The sequence below is a fragment of the Centroberyx affinis genome, unplaced genomic scaffold (assembly GCF_046629955.1).
Source record: "Centroberyx affinis isolate AG114_WGS23_722 - 3 ecotype Tasmania unplaced genomic scaffold, CSIRO-AGI_Caff_v1 ptg004377l_1, whole genome shotgun sequence".
Lineage (NCBI taxonomy): Eukaryota > Metazoa > Chordata > Actinopteri > Beryciformes > Berycidae > Centroberyx > Centroberyx affinis.
The window spans coordinates 106,226-128,848 of record NW_027282070.1 but is presented as its reverse complement, the minus strand read 5'-3'; the positions used below and the strand labels follow the sequence as shown (position 1 = coordinate 128,848).

At 38.9% G+C, this 22,623-nt stretch overlaps 1 protein-coding gene across 4 annotated transcripts; it reads left to right on the top strand.

Annotated features, from left to right (window-relative positions):
- Positions 1–702: 702 nt before the first annotated feature.
- LOC139664820 (uncharacterized) lies at positions 703–21,059 on the top strand. Of its 4 annotated transcripts, none has more exons than XM_071543794.1 (5): positions 703–775; positions 991–1,383; positions 15,998–16,111; positions 17,439–17,545; positions 20,827–21,059. In XM_071543794.1, exons 1-5 carry the CDS (start codon positions 715–717, stop codon positions 20,905–20,907), a joined length of 756 nt encoding a protein of 251 aa, XP_071399895.1. In that variant the 5' UTR covers positions 703–714; the 3' UTR covers positions 20,908–21,059. The 4 variants fall into 4 exon arrangements, with proteins under 4 accessions (XP_071399895.1, XP_071399894.1, XP_071399893.1 ...); XM_071543793.1 differs by lacking the exons at positions 15,998–16,111; positions 17,439–17,545; positions 20,827–21,059 and adding exons at positions 2,525–2,875; positions 3,362–3,425; positions 11,950–12,876 and having other exon boundaries at positions 991–1,387; XM_071543795.1 differs by lacking the exons at positions 703–775; positions 991–1,383 and adding exons at positions 13,940–14,042; positions 14,762–15,151.
- The last annotated feature ends 1,564 nt before the right edge of the window (positions 21,060–22,623 follow it).

Here is a 22,623-nt window from a genome sequence, read left to right as displayed (position 1 = left end):
TGGGTAGGTTGAGTATCCTGTATCCTAGCAATGATAAACACTATGGAGCTCATTCATAAAACTTACCGGCAGGTTTAGCGTGATGTTAGGGACAGATACGGTCATGGTAGGGTGCTTCCTCATTCATAAACGTGAAATATCGGGACATTATTAGCGTTACCGTTTTCCCCGTTCTTCCACCCCTGTTGATCATTTACATATTGGGAATGCGATTCATAAAAGCACAAAACGTTAACTAATGAAAATGAATGTCAATTATTTAAAAATCAATAGATAAAGTCACATTGTGTCCTAGGGGATTAATTATCATTGGAAACGTGAAAATGTTTAATAAATATGACATGATAGATATGATAAATGATAAATATGATATGATAGGAGTTTTGTCTTGTTTGTCAAAAAATTACTGCTCAGTTCACTCGGGACTTTCATCAGTGATTGTGAAGCAGATCAGAAGCAAATATCTTTTCTTCAAGCTTTATCTAGGAGAAGAGCAGAGAGGAGAAAACAAACTTTTGAAACTCAACTTTTAGAACCTCACTGCCTTCTACTCATCTGAACGGGATGGAACAAAGGCTGTGGTTTTTAACACTTCTTTTTCTACACACATTTCACATGAACCCGAAGACAAGATGATGCTTTTCATGTGTGCGTGCCCAGTGGGAGGGACTTCGCTCTTAAGCGTGGCAGAAGTCAGTGTTGAATCATTGTGGAATGATGAAGCTTCTACTGAGCAGTCTGCTTCTCGCCTCTCTGTCTGCCCCCTCATCATGGAGTGAGTACAAACACATCTTTGACTTTCAAATGACTGATGTGTCAAAATGAGTGGAATCCAAAATCAGATTATATCACTGTGATTTATTTTAAACATAAAACATAAAAACCCTCACAGCGATTTTGTTGAATCTTGTGAAAAACTTCATGTCATTGAGCTGATGTACGTATGGTCTGGTAATGAACTAATGAATCGTTTATCGTTCTGTCTCTTAGGTGTTTCATCTGAAAACAAATTTGTCGTGACCCAGTCTCCTGATGTCACCATCAAGGAGGGGGAGACTGTCCGGATAGACTGCTGCTGGGATGTGAACATCATAAAAGGGACAGTTAACTGGCTGAAAAATCAAACAACAGTTAGTAATGAGACTACAGGCTTTAAGACTATAACCATCAATAACGGCCAGTGTCAGGGATCTCTGAAGAAGAAGAAGTGTAACTGTTTAAATCTGACCTTTTCAAATATCATGAGAAATGAATCGGGTAGATACATCTGCAAGGTGATTGTGGAGATACCACAGTACTACCAGGCACAAGGAAACGGTACTGTCATCACAGTTACAGCCAGACACAACACAGCCAACCAACCAACCAACCAACCAACCAAGGGTAGGTGACAAAACACCAGTGACAACATATACAAAGTGTTGCTGTGAGGGTTAGACTCTATCCACTCGGTGTGGTTCAACTCTGATATGATGGATATGATGCAGTTTGATTGATTACATATGTCAATGGTGATTTCTTTTTAAATGTGGCGTTGCCCTGGGTGTGTTAACAGTAAATCTAAAGAAAAGGCATGATGTTTTCAGAGATGGTTGAAATCAATGGCTCAGCTTGGAATACTTGAAGTTTACTAATTCACATAAAGAAGTAAAATGAAGGGCTGCCCGGTGGCTCAGTGGTCTGTCTTAGACGTCCTGGGTTCAAAACCTACCGGTCTTTCCTGTCTCTCTTTGCTTTGATCTGTCCAGTGAAGGCAAAAATGTAAAAAAAAAAAAAAGAAAAAAAGACAGCTTTAAAAAATATATACAAGCTTAGTTGGAAAAAGGAAATGATTTATAATGTCTGAGCTATCTATCATAGTTAAAGGCAGAATCCTCAATGCAAACCTAAAGCCTAAACAACTGGGTAGCCCCAGCGTCAAAAATGAAAAAATAGGAATGGGTGTATGCTGTGCTCCCTTGACTTGACTGACTGAGCTATTGACACAAATATCAACAGCATACAGGAAAACAATTTTTTTAATTGCATTTGCTGTATTTTGTGGGTATAACCTTTTTTTTGACATTAATAATATTTGAAAAACAATATAGAAAACAGGCTAATGTGATATACAGTGGGTTAGAATGCTCTAAAAGCCTTGGTCTCCTTCTAAAAATCAAACTCTTAAAGAATGAATGTGAAAATTTTCCCAAAATTATATGGCCTAAAAATCCAGATTGTGCATTTCATTGGTTATTGAAACTGAAGTATTTGGTTCAATTGTCTTAAGCTCTTATGTAAAATAAAAAAAAAGAAATAAAAAAAGCTCAGATCAGATGCCTGATAATTCTGGTTGTTTTCAACCTGGGCCTTGTGCGGAAGAGGATTAGAGCCACATGTGAAAAATGTATTTGGGTTCTGAGATTAAAGTTAGAATTCGGAGATTAATCTCAGAACTCAAATCTTTCATGTGGCCCTAATCTTCTTCTGTAGCCTTGTGTTCAAAATGTCATCACTTCACTGTAGCTTTCATACCTCCAGGTAGCCGGGAGCGCTGCAGTCCAACAGCTGACCTGCTTTCAACAACAACCAGAGATGATTCATCCTGTCCAAATGAGACAAGTGACTTTCAGGTTTTGGTTGTGCGTGTGACTGTTGTTGTTGTTGTTGTTGTGCTGCTGGCTGTCAGTCTACTGCTGCTCTACAAATGGAAGACAAAGAGGGAAAGTGATGGTTCGAACACCAGGGGAAACTCAGACACCGGAAACCTGGAGAGTGTCACCTATGAGAACTGTGCTCCAGCCTCCAGATCCGAGCCAGACTCCACCTACCAGAGCCTCAGTCCAGCCACCATGGATCAGGACCAAACATATTCTACTCTCACACAGACTAGATGGTAGCGGGGGATAAAATGTTTCACTCAGAACTGAGCGTGTGTTAAACCAGAAATCAACGTGCTTTAGACAGAAATGTATTTCCTGTTGAAACAGGATGTTGGGGCGGGACATAATGCAGGGAGGGATCATTCAAAAGTGTAAACCAATGGGAGATCAGTTAGGGAGAGAATCGCTTATTGCATACTGTTCTGCATGCTTATGTAAGGCCTAAGTATGATTAAGGCTACTTAAAGAATACTTTAAGAATACTTAAGTTGCAACAAGTTGCTGTAATTTAAGTATTCAACAAGTCTACAAGTACAAGTATAACTTTAAGAATACTAGTCTCAAGTGTACCTTTTCCAAGCACAACAAAGAAAAATAAAAGTAGACTTGCTCATTTTTTAGTTTAAAATAAGTATACTAAAAGTGAACTGAAGTAAAGTTCTCTTTTAAGGGTTCTTGGTGATAGTAATTGACCAACTGTCTCTGTGGATGAATTTCAGGTCCAGAGTGGGAGGAAGTGTTGATTTCTGTCTGTTTCCAGTCCAGCCCAGAGAGGAGATGAAGGTGAAGAGGATAGATGGATCATCCCTGGTGGAAGAGGCGCCCATGCAGGAAGTGCACAACAGCGAACAGGAAGGAGAGAGGAAGGGGAAGAAAACCGCATCTGATGAGTTCATTGCCTTGGTCTGAAATCTCATGCACTGTTCCATCAGCACAAGACAAGGAAGTCCCAAGGGTTGTCCTGCTGTTTTCAATCGTACAACACAAATGACTGTAGACACTCGAAAGCCTATCTGGGCTTTGTGGAAGATATAAAGAGGGAGCTCAGTGTTGGTTAAGTCTTGTTCCTCTGCACTCATCTTCCTGACAATTCATTAGCTTTGCATAATTCACACAAGCAAATCTAGGATTTAGTGAAACATAGCATATTGTACATTATTATTCTGTTTTCTTTAAAAGCCAGTGTCTCTCATCCATTAGCCTATATATCTTAGGCTATAGTAGCTACAATATTAGAGCAGTGAACTCTGTTCCAGTGAAAACACCAGAGGACATTTCCTGTGCAGTCTTGTCAGAAACCACATGTGATTTCCTTTATATCAATGTCCACAACACCAAAACACCAACGACATTTGACATAAGAGAGGCATGAAGGAGTGAAGGGCAAAAACACAGACACACACTGAATTATCAAAGTCATCCTTGGTTTGTCAGAATCATTTTGAAATAAAGTCAGTTCTGGAAGGCCTTTCCTTGTCTTTGTGTCTTAAAGAGAGGATAAATTGAAATACTGTATACATGCTAAAGTGTTAGCATGGAGCGTACCATTTCCAAAGTGTTAGCATGGAGTGTAGGCTACGATCACTCAACATACTGTATGCTAAAGTGTTAACATGGTGCCTACTATTGTGTTAGCATGGAGGGCTGGAGCAGAGACAGAAGGGAGAGCGGGGTAAGTTGAGCCACCTCCTGTATCCTAGCAATGTTAAATACTATGGGGCTCATTCATAAAACTGATTCATAAATTTATCACACCCATGAATACCGTGACGGAGCCACATTACCACTGTGTTATCCTCAGCTGTAGCCCAGGTGACAGCCAATCAAAACCAACATGTTAATTAAGCTTTACATATGTAACACCTATCCGCCTATGTGTCAACGGGCAGCAGAGGCGCGTTAGAACGGCAGACGAACCTCTTCTTCCTCAGTCACCTCTGCTGCTGTAAATGCAATGTTGGCCATGATGAACTGAATGTTTATGATGTCACTTACTGAAACTATAAATTGGCTGGTGGTGATCGTGACCTCATGAAGACCTATGAACCTTTGTAAGATAAATATATGGGAGCATTGGCAGCAATGTGCAGCGTTCTCATTCTTAAATACTCTACTTATAGCTCTACTTCACTCCAGCAGCTGCTAAAAAGTTTATGGGATGTGCGTATGGTCATCTTCTTTTTTATCATGATAAACTGAATCAAAATCAGATGGAAACTGGCATTTACTACTGCAATCAGAGCCAGTGTGCGAGTCATATTTATTAAACATTTTCACGTTTCCAATGATAATTAATGTGACTTTATCTCCTGATTTTTACATAATTTACATTCATTTTCATTAATTAACATTAATTTCTACAATATACCATCTGACTAGAACAGGTGGTATTTTTGCGGCGTGGTGTGCTTTTATGAACACTTTCCCAATATGTAAATGATTAACAGGGGTCGAAGAAAACAGTAACGCAAAGAACATCCCGATATTTCACGTTTATGAATGAGGAAGCACCCTACCGTGACGGTATCTGCCCCTAACATCACGCTAAACCTGCCGGTAAGTTTTATGAATGAGCCCCTATGTGTCATGTGACCAAAGACTTCTATTTCAACATGGTTGCGATGAAACCTGCCACATAAGATAAGTTATAAGTACATATATGCTCATAAAACTGTTTTTTGCAACAAAAAGTACATTTTTTACATTAATTTTTTAAATGGCTGTTTCAATACCAATGTCTCAATACCAATTTAGCTATATTCAAACATGTATACAATAAATGTTGGTCTACTACCAAGGACTAAAACTACATGAATAAAATAGCAAAAGGTTAGCAGTGAACTAGACTTTAAAAATAAATAAATAAATAAAAAAGGTGGCTATGGGATAAGTTGAACCACGGGGTAAATTGAGCCAGTTGTTCAACTTGCCACCTTGTTGATTTCTGATTTTAACAGTATTTTAATGCTGCTGGTGTGCTGTCTGTACATCTCCAAATTACAGACATGACGTGACATCAGGTGCATTAGAGAATGATTTAGATCCATTTAGTGACCAACTTCTGATTTTGTGCCTCTGTATGGGAAACACTGCATCTCACAGTGAAAAACGCCCTCTAGAGGCCATCTGACAAAGCGCATCATCTCACTAAGCATTACCTGACTGACTGAATGACTGACCTGACTGACATGGAACTCACATTTCTCTGCCTTTAGATACAGTTGGTTCTCCAACAACCTCTGCAGCACTTGACGCACATGGCGGACATTCTTCAACAGACTGGGAGAAAAATCTGAATATCGTCAAGGTACACAAAAACAAACTTGTTAATCATGTCTGTTAGGACGTAGTTTACCAGAGCCTGGAAAACAGCAGGAGCACTGGTGAGGCCAAACGGCATGACCAGGTACTCGTAGTGGCCACTGGGTGTATTGAACGCGGTCTTCCACTCATCCCCTTCTCTGAATGCGCACCAGGTGGTAGGCATTGCACTGTACATTCACAGAGGCATGGACAGAGCAGAGCGGAGACAAAGAGCATGGCAGGCCGAGCTCCATCCAATGATGGTGCCAGTACACCAGTCAATATGAGGATTATGCTTCTTGAACCAGGGAAAACCCAATACCAATGGAACCTGGGAAGATTCCAGAATCAACAGTTCAAAGGCACACTAGACAATCTGGCAAGGACTGAGGGAAAAGTGACTGGCATAGTATATACACACACTACACAACCTAATGGTGAATTTAGGACAGCTGGTGCAGGGAGGAGCTGGGCTGATTGAGAGAAGACTGGAAACACCTGTGCCACCAAGAGAGCTGATGGACACACTGGGGACACCAAGTGGAGGACACCGGACCTACAGGAGCACAAGCACAACACACACAGACAAGACTAGGGAGAAACGGGGAAATCAGGAGGTGAGGTTGTTTTTTTCTAGGGTTTTTCTTGGGAGTTTTTCCTTGTGTGCAGTTAGGGTCTAAGGCTGGGGTTGCTGGGTAGTTTAGGCTATGTAGAATAGGTAGATTGTTTGTCTTGCTAAAATCTGCTCTTGTCTTGTCTTTTCGCTATGCTTGTATATCATTTTGTTCACCACTGATTTTTGTTTAGTTAGATCTAGTTAGGTTCATTCACTGTAAAGTCCCCAGAGACATGCTTGTGATACAGGGCTATATCAATAAACAAACTTGAAATTGAACTTGAACTTAACACTCCGTGTTGTATACAATTTGTCAGTGTTCCTAAATATGAAATGTAAATGATAATATGTATGTCAGAACTTAAGATATAGATGACCCTCCATTGAAAGACATGGGAGTCTTGTCCTGTTTGTCACAATCTTACCGCTCAGGGGACGTTACCAAGATGGCGCCTTGGACACCTGTCTCCAGTGTCTATGCTCTCATCACTTAGGAGGTAAGTTGATCAATGGGGGATGCTGGTCAATAAGGGACTTTCATCAGTGATTGTGAAGCAGAAGAGAGGCAAATATCCTTTCCTCAAGCTTTATCTAGGAGAAGAGCAGAGAGGGGAAAACAAACTTTTGAAACTCAACCATTAGAACCTCACTGCCTTCTACTCATCTGAACGGGATGGAACAAAGCCTGTGGTTTTTAACACTTCTCTGCACACATTTCACATGAACTTGAATACAAGGTGGTGCTTTCCGTGGGTGTGTGTGTGTGTGTGTGTGTGTGTGTGTGCCCAGTGGGAGGGACTAAGCTCTAAAGAGATGAGTGGCAGAAGTCAGTGTTGAATCATTGTGGAATGATGAAGCTTCTACTGAGCAGTCTGCTTCTCGCCTCTCTGTCTGCCCTCTCATCATGGAGTGAGTACAAACACATCTTAGATTTTCAAATGACTGATGTGTCAAAATGAGTGGAATCCAAAATCAGATTAAATCGCTGTGATTGATTTTAAACATGTCATGTATGATCAAAACTCTATGTCATTGAGCTGATATACGTATGGTCTGGTAATGCACTTATGTACTTACGTTTATCGTTCTGTCTCTTAGGTGTTTCATCTGAAAACAAATTTGTCGTGACCCAGTCTCCTGATGTCACCATCAAGGAGGGGGAGACTGTCCAGATAGACTGCTGCTGGGATTTGAACATGGCAAAAGGGAGAGTTAACTGGCTGAAAACTCAAACAAACATTAATAATAAGAGTACATTTTTTAAGACTATAATCACCTATGATCACCAGTGTCAGGGATCTCTGAAGAAGGAAGAGTGTAACTGTTCAAATCTGACCTTTTCAAATATCATGAGAAATGATTCGGGTAGATACATCTGCAAGGTGATTGTAGAGATACCACTGCTAAACGAGGTCCAAGGGAAGGGTACTGTCATCACAGTTACAGCCAGACACAACACAGCCAACCAACCAGCCAATGGTAGGTGACAAAACACCAGTGACAACATATACAAAGCGTGGCCATGAGGATTAGACTCTATCTAGTCAGTGTGGTCCACCAGTGATATGATGGATATGATGCAGTTTGATTGATTACATATGTCAGTGGTGATTTCTTTTGAAATGTGGCGTTGCCCTGGGTGTGTTAACAGTAAATCAAAAGAAAAGGTAACAGAAAAAAGGCAACATGTTTTCAGAATTGGTTGAAATCAACAGCTCGGCTTGGAATAACCGATAACTGCCATTTTAATTGTGGGAACGTAATAATTCTTTTGTGTGCATGAATTATGAAATTGTGGGAATGCAAAAAACAGTTTGAGAGAACAACATGTATTCCGTGCACACGAATTAAGCCAATCTTTTAACTAAATCAAGGGAACGAAATGTATCTTGTGCACACGTATACACACAAATACATATTTAAAGTGCTCCCGAACACTAATATTAGTGTTTTGAGCACTTGAGCACCCCCTAAACACCAATCCCAGTGTTATAAAGGCTGCATAGCACTGCTTATGGTGTTTCAAAGCCTGATAACTGCTGTCTCCTTACTCCACCTTCTAACAGTGTACTTACCTACTCCACTTCATGAGGCATCATCATCATCATCATCATCATCCATATTGTGTGACTGCTATCCTGTGACTTTTCCAAGTGTATACCTAATGTGGGAAGAGGACATTGTCTTAAATAAGTTCACCGTCCAAGGGAAATTATGATGGGGAAGCAGGAGTATGAGAAGCCGGCCAAATAAAATATAACGAAACACACATACTATGATGGTTCACCTTGGCTTAGATTAAACTAAACTGCTACTTAAAGAATACAATTTTAAACTGGATTAAATCATAGTTTAGCAGTTAATTCTGTTGCACCAAACTTAAAACCTAGTTTAAGACTAAGCACAGGGTTAAATTTAAACCTTACTTTAAATCTCAGTTTAGTTTTTACTTTAAACTTAGATTTAATTTAATCATGTTGCTCCAAAACTTTAAACTCTAATTTAAACTTTGATCAGCCATTCATTTTAAACGTAAACTTAAAATTTAACAGCAAACAAGTAGGCTTTTTTCCCTTTTGATACATTTTTTTGTCAGGCATATCGCCCACTTTTGAGTGCTTGCTTTTTTGTTAACCAATTATGTGATCTTGGTTTAAATTATTTCAATTTTATGAATTAATTATTATTTTAATTTGATTTAATTAATTTAAATTTAGTTGAAATCTTGTTCAACTGAGGTTACATTTAAATTGTGCAACACAGCTCTGGTTAATTTTAAATCTGGATTAACTCATTTTAAACCAAGGTTTGCTAAACTGATTACAACTGAAATTAGATTGATTTAAACCACGTTGGTGCAATCCAGCCTTAAACTAGGTTTAAAGTTTGGTGCAACAGAGTTAACAGCTAAACTATGATTTAATGCTGTTAATCCTTGTTGGTCCACTCTAAGACTATAAGACTATATTTACAGTAATGAGTTCTCCAGTATAAGCTTGGCTTTGTCCAGATAATTCCTTTTTTAATGTGAAAGAAAGCAACAATAGTCTTTAGCCAGGCTGTAGCCTCTGCAGTGAATAGGAACTTGATATACACTGTAAATATATAGGCCTAATTCCCGAAAAGTTGGACTTTGACAAACATTGTGTATGGTTTCATATTACATTTATATTACATTATATTTAAGACATTTAGCTGACACTCTTATCCAGAGTTACTTAATGAGTGCAACATTAGAATAAGCTTCAATTCCTAGACCCCCAACATTAAAGATAGGAAAAGATGAAACTCTATTGATCTTCGTGGAGAATGTAGGTATCTGCAGGAGCAAAAGTAATAGAATACATACAATATAAGCACAAAATTAAAACATACAATAAGCAATAAAGCAGTGGACTGTATGGGTGGAAATATGGAGTAAAAGTATGGATCATTTCCACATATGGATTAAGTTACAGTTGTTACTTACAGTTGATACTTACAGATATTAATAACAGTCACGATTGCTTACTATTATATGGATTACTAAATTTTAAACATGTTCAATAAATTTGTGTTTAAACATAATAGAATTCTAAATATATCAGTATGTACACAGAATGAAACAGTGCAATCATTATGAAAATATCATTAGTATGCAGAACAATGAGGGTTATGTGAAGACTTTAGAAGCAGATTATGTGAATTAACAGTAATATACACAATGTGCAAATGGGCGTGCTGCTGTAAATTTATCTACAAATTCACATTTCCCTTACTGAAATGAATTAAACTGGTGTTTTTTGCCCTCTGGTGTTCCCATCCAGGAACTGAACCTTTCAGTATTGTACAGTATGAAGTGTGTATCAGTGATGCACTGTGCTTTGTATGTATGTGTTATGGTTTATGTGGAAAAAATGGTCCATGTACACATCAACGGACCGGTCAGTTTGTACATTTATCAGCGATGTGGTAAATGTATAAATAGCTTGGCAAAAATTCCCACATATCCCAGTCTTTTTTTTTATTGTACATTTATGCAGTAGTGTTAAATATTTGTTAGATATTTTTGATATACTTTGATTGCACTCCTCCCTAGTTTAGTTTAACCTTATTTTCATTATGATCAGCCTGTAGAGTTTACAGTTTGGCCTGCACTTTGCTCGAGTCAAATCAATTGACCTGACCCTTTGTCTCTGATATAGCAAAATGGTGGACAGTTCAGAAGTAGTGAACTCTTAAAGCGATGCTGTAGATGTAAGACTAAGACTAAAGTAACAGATTGTCTCAAGGTTTGGTGGTTTGTGGTGATGGCCTTCCTGTTTTTCTCTAACGTCACACTGACAGGCCACAGCAGAGCACAGCCACTTCCGTTTAGTCGCCCTTATAGACAAAGGCCATAAACTGCAGTGGTGATACTGCCTTATAAATTGAAATAAGTCTCCGAAAAGGCATTTGCTCTATTTCTATAGGTAAAATGCATCTAAAGATGTGGCTTCCCCAACTCACATCCTCTTCTTCACCACAGGGAGGCTTCCTATTTGCCAAAAGTTTGCTGGTTTGATCCCCAATACAGTTCGCAGGCCAGTAGTGGTGAACTGCCTTGAGCAAAGGCACATAACCCCAACTAGTATACTGAACCGAGGGTTCAGTATACTAGTTGACTCACACAAATACTAAAAGTGTACTAAAATCTACCCAGCATGCCAGAAGTCAGGGAGAACCTAGGACCCTCTGGCTATGAGGCAACACTGCTAACTATTGAGCAACCATGCCACACTTACTGCATACTGTTTGGCTGCTTAAGTAAGGCTTAAGTTTGATTAAGGCTACTTAAAGAATACTTTAAGAATACTTAAGTTGCAACAAGTTGCTGTAGTTTAAGTATACTTCTAGTATCATTAAGTAAGTGTATGCCTATACTATTCTCAGTATCTTTTTGCAAAATTCAACAAATCTAAATGTATAACTTTAAGAATACTATTCTCAAGTGTACCTTTTACAAGTACGACAAAGAAAAATAAAAGTATACTTGCTCATTTTTTTTTTTTTAGTTTAAAATAAGTACACTAAAAGTGAACTGAAGTAAACCTCTCTTTTAAGGGTTCTTGGTGATAGTAATTGACCAACTGTCTCTGTGGATGAATTTCAGGTCCAGAGTGGGAGGAAGTGTTGATTTCTGTCCTCCGCTATCTGCCCTTCCTCACCCTTCTTCTAACCTTCCTCTACCTCAACAGAAGAGGGATCAAACCTCAGCAACACAAACCAGGTACAATTCCATGTTCACTCCATGTGTTACAGCATAAACAACTGATAACTGTGTGCATTAAGAGCATACATGGTATTATGACTTTCCTGTTTCAGCAGCTCCTAGAAATGAACCCACTTCAGCCCAGAGAGGAGATGAAGGTGAAGAGGAAGGAGGTGTGAGGGGAATAGAAGACGATGCAGTAGATGGATCATGCCTGGTGGAAGAGGCGCCCACGCAGGAAGTGCACAACAGCGAACAGGAAGGAGAGAGGAAGTGAGGAGGGAGGGGAAGAAAACCGCATCTGATGATTTCATTGTCTTGGTCTGAAATCTCATGCACTGTTCCATCAGCACAAGACAAGGAAGTCCTGGGTGCATATTGAACATCTAAAGATTTTCTCTCAAAGGAAGCCTTAATTGAGACGGCATATGATATAGCATATTATAGCTATTGTAAAATTAGAGCAGTGTTTCTCTGTTCCAGTGAAAACACCAGAGGACATTTCCTGTGCCGTCTTGTCAGAAACCACCATGTGTGATTTCCTGTTTATCAATGTCCCACAACACAGAAACACCAATGACATTTGGCGTAGGAGAGCAGCCAAGGAGTCGAGACAGAGGCAACATGAAGGAGTGAAGAGCAAAAACAGACACACGCTGAACGTCATCCTTGGTTTGGCAGAATCATTCTGAAATAAAGTCAACGGAAGGTTTTTCCTTGTCTTTGTGTCTGTCTTTTGAAAGAGAGCATGAATGGAAGACAGAGAGGGGAAAGGATAAAATGTAAAGTATCAGATTTGTGTAGTCTCCAGGAAAGAACTTGCTCGTGGGGGAAAAAGTAAAGTGAACTGAACTGAATTGATAACATTTCCAGAGATCCTTTTTTGATTTGTTTGGGAAGAGGGTTTACTCGGAACAGATTTGAGAACTAAACTGAAGTGCACAAACTGAATTTCTAACTTTTGTTGTTTATTGTTGAATCCCCGAAGAGTGGTGTTTTTTTGTTGAACTCTGAACTCTTTATTTTTGGTGAGTAACATCTGGTTTGGTTGATTATTTGGACTTGCCTGTAAAGGACATTTTTCTTTTGTGGGTGGTTTTCATTGTACCTCCAATACACTGATTTATATTGAACTTCCCTGTGTTTGCATCGTCGCTCTGATTATTGCTTTGAATATTTGTTTGCATTCTGCTTGGTGGTTCAGATTTATGCTATGTGGGTTCATGGCAGAGTGTATGGAGCACTGAATCATGTATCCATGTGGGGGATTGACCTTAAAAATCTTAAACGTTAAAATTGTCAACTAAACTCTGGCTGGCAATCCACTACAGTTTGTCCCAGGTTTAGATAATCCTAGTGGCCTAACTCAACACAGTGTAGCCTATGTGTTAACATGGAGCCTACTACTCATACTGCATGTTAAAGTGTTAGCATGGAGCCTATCACTCAACATACTGTATGCTAAAGTGTTAGCATGGTGCCAATTGTTACTATTACTCAACATACTGTATGCTAAAGTGTTAGCATGGTGCCTACTATATTGCTATAAAGTGTTAGCATGGAACCTACTATCACTCTACATACAGTATGCTAAAGTGTTAGCATGGAACCTACTATCACTCAACATACAGTATGCTAAAGTGTTAGCATGGAACACTGGAGCCAAATATCTACTGGGAACACATGGATGATTGTGGTGTCTACATTCTCATCACAGGTTGACCAACGGGCCAATCTCCCAAAAAAACTTGGTGCATTCTATAAACAATCTTTTGTGTATTTCTTTGATACAAAGACTGATTTTGTAATGCAGCTCCCCTCTGCATTAGACTCTTTAGCTTATGGCCTGTGGCCCCTCCATCAAATCCGTTGGCGAAGCTGCATTTTTTGTTCTGTTATGTATTTCAATCTTGTATCAACATAAAAGGATCTTTTGTCAGCGATTGTGAGGCAGAACACAAGCAAATATCCTTTCTTCAAGCTTTACATAGGAGAAGAGCAGAGAGGGGAAACAAACTCACTGCCTTGTGTTTGTCGGAAGAGGGAAGGAACAGAGCCTGTGGTTTCAACACTTCTCGACGAAAATTTCACATAAACTCCGAAGACATGCATGTGTGTATGTGTGTGCGTGCCCAGTGGGAGGGCCTTCGCTCTTAAGAGTGGCAGAAGTCAGTGTTGAATCATTGTGGAATGATGAAGCTTCTACTGAGCAGTCTGCTTCTCGCCTCTCTGTCTGCCCCCTCATCATGGAGTGAGTACAAACACATCTTTGACTTTCAAATGACTGATGTTTCAAAGATGTGTTAAAATGAGTGGAATTATGCTAAAAAATAACTACAAATCTTAAATGTCAAGATTATAACAAAGGTATTCCTCATTATATAGCTGTATTGGTGCTGTGACAGTATAATGAGCTCTATGCCAAACTCAGTAGGCCTCTATTGATAAAGCAAACATCAAATGAATGCATACAGAATGGCTATATTATGCATAAAATATATTATTGCTCATGTTATACCATCAAAAAGCTTTCAACTGCAAATATGATGGCACTGGGTTTTTGCAAATATTATTATTTTGTATATTTCATGATTTGAACCTACATCTTTCAGTAGTTTGAATCACTGTTTTGAATGAGTTTGTTCATCGGTCTTGCGTGTGGTAAAACAGGATGAAGAAAATCACTTACAGTACAATACTTTCATTCCTTTGCACCTGAAAGTGAAATTGAAATATGCCAAAAAACGTGAGAACAGTGTATTCATATATTCCATGTACAGCATCATGACTATCGAGTTGTTAAATCACTGATTGATTTTAAATATGTCATATATGACCGCACAAAAATCGTCACATTGATTTTGCTGAATCTTGTCAAAACATCTGTGTGTTGTCGAAGTTTAGCCATTGAACTGTAAGTATGGTCTGGTAATGAACTAAGGAATCGTTTTTCATTCTGTCTTTTCTTAGGTGTTTCATCTGAAAACAAACTTGTCGTGACTCAGTCTCCTGATGTCACCATCAAGGAGGGGGAGACTGTCCGGATAGACTGCTGCTGGGATGTGAAAATGACAAAAGGGAGAGTTAACTGGCTGAAAAATCAAACAACAATTAGTAATGAGAGTACAAGCTTTAAGACTGAAACCATCAATAACAGCCAGTGTCAGGGATCTCTGAAGAAGAAGTGTAACTGTTTAAATCTGACCTTTTCAAATATCATGAGAAATGAATCGGGTAGATACATCTGCAAGGTGATTGTGGAGATACCACAGTACTACCAGGCCCAAGGAAACGGTACTGTCATCACAGTTACAGCCAGACACAACACAGCCAACCAACCAACCAAAAAACCAACCAATGGTAGGTGACAAAACACCAGTGACAACATATACAAAGTGTTGCTGTGAGGGTTAGACTCTATCCACTCGGTGTGGTTCAACTCTGATATGATGGATATGATGCCGTTTGATTGATTACATATTTCAATGTTTTAGTGTCCTGTGGTCTAAATGCTGTTTCAGAGGTTTGTCCACCCAGTGTAAAATTCTGGGGGATAAAAAACTAATACTTTGGTCACATAAAAAAAAAAAAAAAAAAAGTACAAAATTGATGGCTGCCACTGTCTCTTCATTAAAAGAAATGTTTATTTAACTAGAGAATATTAAAAACAGTAAATTTTGGCGAAGAAGGCTTTCATCACACCAAAAGGTCGAACTTAACTGAAATGTCATGTCCATTTTGTACTTGTAGCCCATTTTTGTGGTTGCTCCTGTTGTGGGACCCAGATTTTTCTCCTGTGTAGCATATTTAAAGATCTAAATAACTCAAAATATCAGCTAGCAGCAGCTTTGATCCAAAAATATTGGTATTGTATCAGCCTTGAAAATTGGTCGATCCTCAGTTGAGATTTATTCTCTCTTTTTTTTTCTTTTTTTTAAAGGGAAAACTAAAGCAAGATGAAAATATCATTCAGATTTAATTGCCATTCATCATTTATTACAAGTTGTAATTTTTGGGGTTCTGCCTTTTTTGATGTTATCCAAATCACATTTCAGGGAAAATACTAAAATACTATGAGTCAAGTTTTGGGGGGTGAAAATCAATCACCAATGATGCAGACTAGATCTTAAACTAATCATACTACTATCAGCATGAATATAATTAAAAATCTTTTTTTTTTTTTTTTTTTTCCAAAATACGTACAAGCTTCTCCTGAAAGTAAGCCTGCTGTACCACTTCCAGTAACGGTTTCGCTGGCTGTTGTGGCTTCGGTGTTCCTCATCGCCATCATCTGCTTTTGGACTCTGAAGAGGAGACGAGGTAAAAAAAAAAAAAAATTGAAATTGAAATTATTATTCAAGCATCAGAAACTGAATCGATGGAATGTCCCGGTAAGTTAAGGTGCAGGCCGTGTGCTCATGACATCAAGGCTTCTAGGAGACGAGAAAAATTGGAGTGGCCTCAGTTTCTAATTAGTTGGACTCCCATTTTCCCTGTACAGTCTCCATTGTGTAATGTCTTAAAGCAGAAATGAGTTATAATTCTCTTTAAAAAGAAAAAAGGCTACTGGCCCATTGAGGGAGAAATATGGCTGCAAGATCCCGAATGTTGGGGCTGAGAAATGATATGAAAGCTCCACCTTTGAAGGTCTGAGCTCAAGACTCTGACATTTTGTCTCTCTGTGTTATAGTAGTATTAATGTGGAGGTAGTCTAATGGTACGTTCAGTTGTAGTAGTAGTAACAGTAGTAGCAGTAGTAGTAGCAGTAGTAGTAGTAGTGGTGGTGGTGGTGATAGTTGCAGTAGCAGTAATACTAGCAGTGGTGGTAGTAGTAGTAGCAGTAGGAGTAGTAGTAGTAGTAGCAGTAGTAGTAGTAGTTGTAGTAGTAGTAGTAGTAGTAGTAGTAGCAGTGGTAGTATAGTAGTAGTAGCAGTAGTAGTAGTAGTAGTAGTGGCAGTAGTAGTAGCAGTGGTAGTAGTAGTAGTAGCAGTAGTAGTAGTAGCAGTGTAGTAGCCCTAATACAGCCTGGTCTCCTGAAATAGTATACGTGCTCTCATACAACTATACAAAACAATAACCTTTACTTACCAATGTATCATACATCCCGAGGACAGAACTCGTTAAGATACCGTGGAGTCCAATTATGGAACACGAACTTGTACCTATTGACTGATTCTTTGTCTTTGTCTATATACAAAATGAGACTCAAAAGTGCTTTGATGTCAAAAAGATTTTGTATCGAATAATTTTGATTCTTGTTTTTAACCTTATTTTTTTCTTTGTTATTTATAGCAGCCTATATTATTCTAGTTTTTACAATGTGATTAAGCATGTGTAAGATATGCATGTGAATTGATACTTTTATTTTGTATCATTATTTTTTTCTATTTTATTTTATATATATTTTTTTTTTTTCTCTCTTTTAGGTGAGGTTTTTAGATAAGCCCATAGAGGGTTTCTATCTCATCTGCACATGTAATTTTATTTTGATTTTACTTTTTCTTTGTCTGTTTTTTTTCTGTTTAAAAAAATGTGCAAATAAACATAAACATAAAATAAACAACACAATTCGTGTCCTCAACACGTTGTCTGTATAACAAATCAACCTTATTCTTGCTGTGTGTATGCGTGTGTGCTGGGTCCACAGGTTCGGCGCGAGCGGCCAGGGTGATCTACGAAGTTCCCCATGTTGACTCTGAGCAGGCGGAGGTGGACGGACACAGCACCAGCTCCTCCAGGGGCTCTTCGCAATGGGTGAGTCCAAAGACTTCACCGAAAGGCAGGAGTTGTGGTTCCTTTTTGTCAGTAAAGACCATGTTTTTTTTTTATTGGAATTAGCTTGGAGGAGTCTTTTTTTTTTTTTTAAAGGAACATGCATTCTGCCTTTTGATGTGATACTTCACGCTATCTATTGTGTTGAGTCTGATAGACGAAATACAGACACACACACACACACACACACACACACACACACACACATACGCATGTATACAGTACACAATGAAAAGCACACTTAAGCAGTGCACCATGCACACATGCATAGATGCACAACTCGAAACCTCTGAGGGGATTTCATTACTGAATGCACAACTAACAGTCAACAGTTGAGTGACACAGATGAGTGGCGGCCAGTGTTAATTTTTCAAGCCATTTTCAGTTTTGTTTTAGTCTGTTTTAGTGTTTCCTAGATTTGGTCATACTAATTCAATCCAATTTTAGTGTGTAAAATCAAATTCCATCTTATAATGTTTAAATGGCCGCTAAATATAATAGTGTGTGTGAGCTGAGGAGGGATGAAGGGAGGCTGAGAGGTGGTGAAAAGTGTAGAAAATGTCTTTACTCTCCATCTAAAGGCAAAAGCACCAAATAACCAAATATATGTTTAAAAAACAACAACAAAAAAACATCAAATTGAAAGTCCTTCAGTCTGATAAGGGATTTTAGTCTTTCAGTATTTTTGTTGATGCAAATCATTTTGGTCCAGTAAACTAAGGTTGTTGACAAATATTTTTCATCAAACTTTTTCTTCAGCAAAATTAACACCGATGGGTTAGTTAGTTTGTAGCACCCGATAACATAATTACTGACAGATAATGTAATAACTTGCTAAAATGTAATAAAATATCCCTCCAAATGGGTTGAAAATCTAGTAAAACCTGTTAATGTGATTTATTTACAGATAATGTAATAACATCCCATTGTTACATTAGCTGACTATTACGACTTCATAAGGGGTGCAACATATTTTTTTTTTACTGATGATGCAATAATAATATTGACTAATAATGTGACAACTTGTAAGACTAAGAGGAATGCAATAACTTGAGTAATATTATTATTACATCAGTTAAAAATATGTTATATATCCCTTCATTGCAGGTTTTATTACATTTTGACCTATTTAGAGGGGCATTTTATTACATTTTGGAAGTTGCATTAGCCATTATCCATTGGTGTATTATTCATCAGTTTTTACATTGTTAGTTGCTACATGGCTGTACATCCTCTGTCCATCAATCACAGTTAAAGGTCTGTACTGAGGGAGGCACCTGTTTTAGTTATTCTGACATCCAAAAAGTCCAGAATATTCTCACTGTATTCCATGGTGAACTGTAGATGTCCTGTAACAGAATTCACATATTGATGAAAGTCCTTCAATGAAGACAAATCACCCGTATAGAGAATAAAGATGTCATCAATAAAACGTTTGCACAGCAACAGATTTTTACAGTATGGGTTGTAGGTTAGATGTAGGTTAACGTAACTAGGGGCCATTCGGGTTCCCATAGCTGTTCCACTGGTCTGTAAAAATAATTCTTTATTAAACCTGAAATAATTCTCAGTGAGTACTAACTCCATCAGGGTGTTCAAAAAAGAAGTGCGAGGGGTTCGGTCTTATCTCAGATCTACAAAATGAGAACAGCGCTCAATGCCTACATCATGGGGGATTACCGTGTATAGAGACTACACATCAAATGAAACCAAATATCAATGTTCAGGTACTTCAATGTCCATGAGAGATCTTAAAAAGCCACTTGGATCTTGTATGGAGGATGGAACGGTCCTGTGTATCTTGGGGAGTTGGGTAACGTGGGTGCACTTGTTGGTTCATCAATAACGTTATTCTGTACTGCATTCAATATAGCTTTGATGTTTGTGTGTGGTGTTGTAGGTCAAGGTAGGGTCACAAGGTAAACGTGCGTAGAAGCTTTCATCTGCCACCTGTCGCTCACATTCCTCAACATGTTTTCCCGTATCCAAAACACACTATGGCTCCACCTTTGTCAGCCAGAGAATGAGGGTTGGGTCCTGTTTGGTTTAGTGCGTCCAGTCCAAGTTGGCTTAGGTTTCTTTTCTTTACACACCTAAGCCAACTCTTGTTCTAAATGAATGCACAACTGAATATTATTGTGTATTATTGCTTTTATAATATGGCATGAACAGGGTTAGGATGAGGGATTTTTCGTCTTTATTAACTTTCTACATCAACGAATCACCTGCTGGCCTGTCTCCACTCACCTGAGGCTGATCCTCCTGCCTCCATTTGGCTCTGTTAAACAGAGCGGTGCATGTATTCAGACGTTCTGAGACTCATGGCTGTTTAGAGGAGACTTTTTAAATGACTATATTCAGATTAACTCGAACATGATATATGATACACCACTGCAACATAATTAGCTAACGTTACAGTCAATCAAACATCTCCTTGTCATGCTAGGTAGCAAACTTTGCACTATAGTAATTTCAGTTACAAAGACGGTTCATGTGAAAATAAGCATGACATGACTGTCTACAAGTTTAATTCACATTGGGATGAAACTCAGCTCCGCGGCTCAGATTAAACTGTCTGCACTTGTCATTTGATTGTGTGTTTGTTTAATGTGGCCCTGTTCCCAGTTGGATGGAGTCTTCCAATTTTTTTAAGCACTGTGATTGGCCTGAAGGTCCAAACACTGGCCAGCTGGCAAACTTTGCTGTAAAACGAACCAAACGTGTTGACTGTTCACTGTGAGTGGCTTCACAATTTGTCAATTCACGATGGTCCAGTTTCTGATGCTTATGGAGAGCCACAAAATGTGATGTGATTTAAAATGTAGCCAAGTACAATACTAAAGTAAAAATGTATTTAAGTAAAAGTAAAATGACGGACTTTAAGAAACACTCTAAAAAGTACAAGTAAACAAAAAAGCTACTCAGTTACAGGAACGTGGGTGAATGTAATTAGTTCCACCCTTGTTGGTTTATGCCATAATCGTCCCAACATGCCACTGGACTGGATTGGCAACAAATAGTGCCAACACAGGCGTGTCACGGCTTGAATGCACCTTCTCATTATATGACACAAGCCTGTTGTGATAGCCTGTTTATGAGCAATTGTGCCTAATGCTTATATTATACATATATTGCACATATTTAGCATTACCCTTGTTTGACATGAGCCTGTATCTGATATACTGTACTGATAGAGATACATACAGTGCATGCAGTGATCTTTACGCAATCTCTCTCTCTCTCTCTCTCTCTCTCTCTTTTAGTGTCAAGTGCCAGTGTATGAATCCTTCGACTACTTTGAGCGTGTGGAGGACAAAGGCAGTGGAAGTGGATCTGCTAAATGAAATCTTCAGTGCCCCAGTATTTTCTATCTTTGCCTTTTCTGCATGTATATACATTTATTTTCTTTTACCTTAAGCTGCATGTATACAGTTGTAAATGGCTATATACCAGTGTAAATATCTGCTATTTTTCTATAAACTCAGCATTAACCATCGTTGTGGTCTGGGGTCTTTTCAATGAGGCCAGTATGTGAGTGTGTGTGTATGCGTGTGTGCCTTTACAGACAGAAATGTGTTTGTATCAGACACAGGGCCTAGAGAATCAAGACAATTGGTTTGACTTGATCACACTACCAGCAAATCAGTAAGATTAAAGTGGAAATAAGCCTTCAAAACCCCATGGCAGCTTCTCAATGAGTCCACACTAGTGAGAGATATTGATTTCAGAGCAAAGAATGCAGGTTTCACAATGACTTCAGATCATGACAAGGACGCTGAGTGGAAACTGTGGTGATAAGGTCGCTCGACATAATAGGTCAATGACAGGAAATGGAAACGGCGTCTGTGAAGGTCGAAGTCGTTTCTCCCCGGCCTCCTCTTGCGCATGTTCAGCCCACAAGGCACGCAAAACTGATACGGAGGGTCTGCAACAGTAAATACTGTTTAACTGACTCTGACTGTGAACACATTCGCTGTAAGTTTTGCCAACACGGTCATCCAGGGTCACCCCCGGGTCATCTCTTTAATCTGAAAGTCATAATCTGAAAATAACAGCTGGCCCCTGCACAGCTAGTTTGCTTTGCTTGATAAATATTAGCCCAGTACTATAGAAGAATTTTCACAATACGAAGTCACTTGACCCAATGAGTCAGCCAGTTTAAGAGTCCTAAAGAGTGTTGAAGGCTCCAGAAAGACACTCCTACAGTGATCTGAACAAAGTCATACCGGTTACTCTTCACATGTAGAGTGACTGCATGCTTGAAAAAGGTGTTAACCACCACACTGCGACTGTTCCTTTCTCACACTATCATACATGCATGCAAAAGTTCAGCACAGGGTTGAACAAATGAATGCATTACATTATCTGACAAGGCCCCAATTGAATCTTCAGAATGCTAAAACATTTACACTCAATACTTCAACTAGGATGCATTGCATCATGTAAAGTAAAGATGTAGCTATTGCAGAAATCCCAGTTTGTAAGTGCGTGCTGTACTGCCAGTAACTTTTGCCCCACACCCAAGATGAAAAGCTTGGGAAATCCTGCAGTAATATAGGAGCGGAGTGTGGTAAGTTTTAGAATGGCTCCCATTGTGTTTGATGTGATCTGTTGCAGACAGAGCAGCACTGCTGTTGAGCTCTGTGGCCAGATAGACGCTCTCAACAGAACGGAGCACTGCTACCAGGAAACTAGGCCAGGGGACCAGAGAGAACAGAAACATGCACACATACACATGCATGTAAACACACACACACACACACACACACACACACAGACATGTGCTTTCACACACTCACTCACTTCCTAAGTTTTCATAGCTTTGCTTGTGGTTCATGCCCAAAGAAACTCAGCAGTGCACACAACCACCCACAGATGGAGTGACACTGTGTTAAAGTCATGTGTTAGTATTGGGCAAATCTAGAGATCATACTCAAAGTGGCAACCAATGCAGTATGACTGTGTTGCATTTGAAACCAAGCTCACTTACATAGATAGGATTTTTTTTTTTTTGGTTTTACATCAAAATAATTCAGTTACAATCCAAATGATTACATGTC

Bases quoted from the DNA above. Each gene is read 5' to 3' on its own strand.
- LOC139664820 (XM_071543792.1), top strand. From the start codon at position 715: ATGATGAAGCTTCTACTGAGCAGTCTGCTTCTCGCCTCTCTGTCTGCC. The intron at 776-990 runs GTGAGTACAAAC...TCTGTCTCTTAG, and splicing joins GTCTGCCCCCTCATCATGGA to GTGTTTCATCTGAAAACAAA. The intron at 1,388-2,524 runs GTGACAAAACAC...ACCTCCAGGTAG, and splicing joins AACCAACCAACCAAGGGTAG to CCGGGAGCGCTGCAGTCCAA.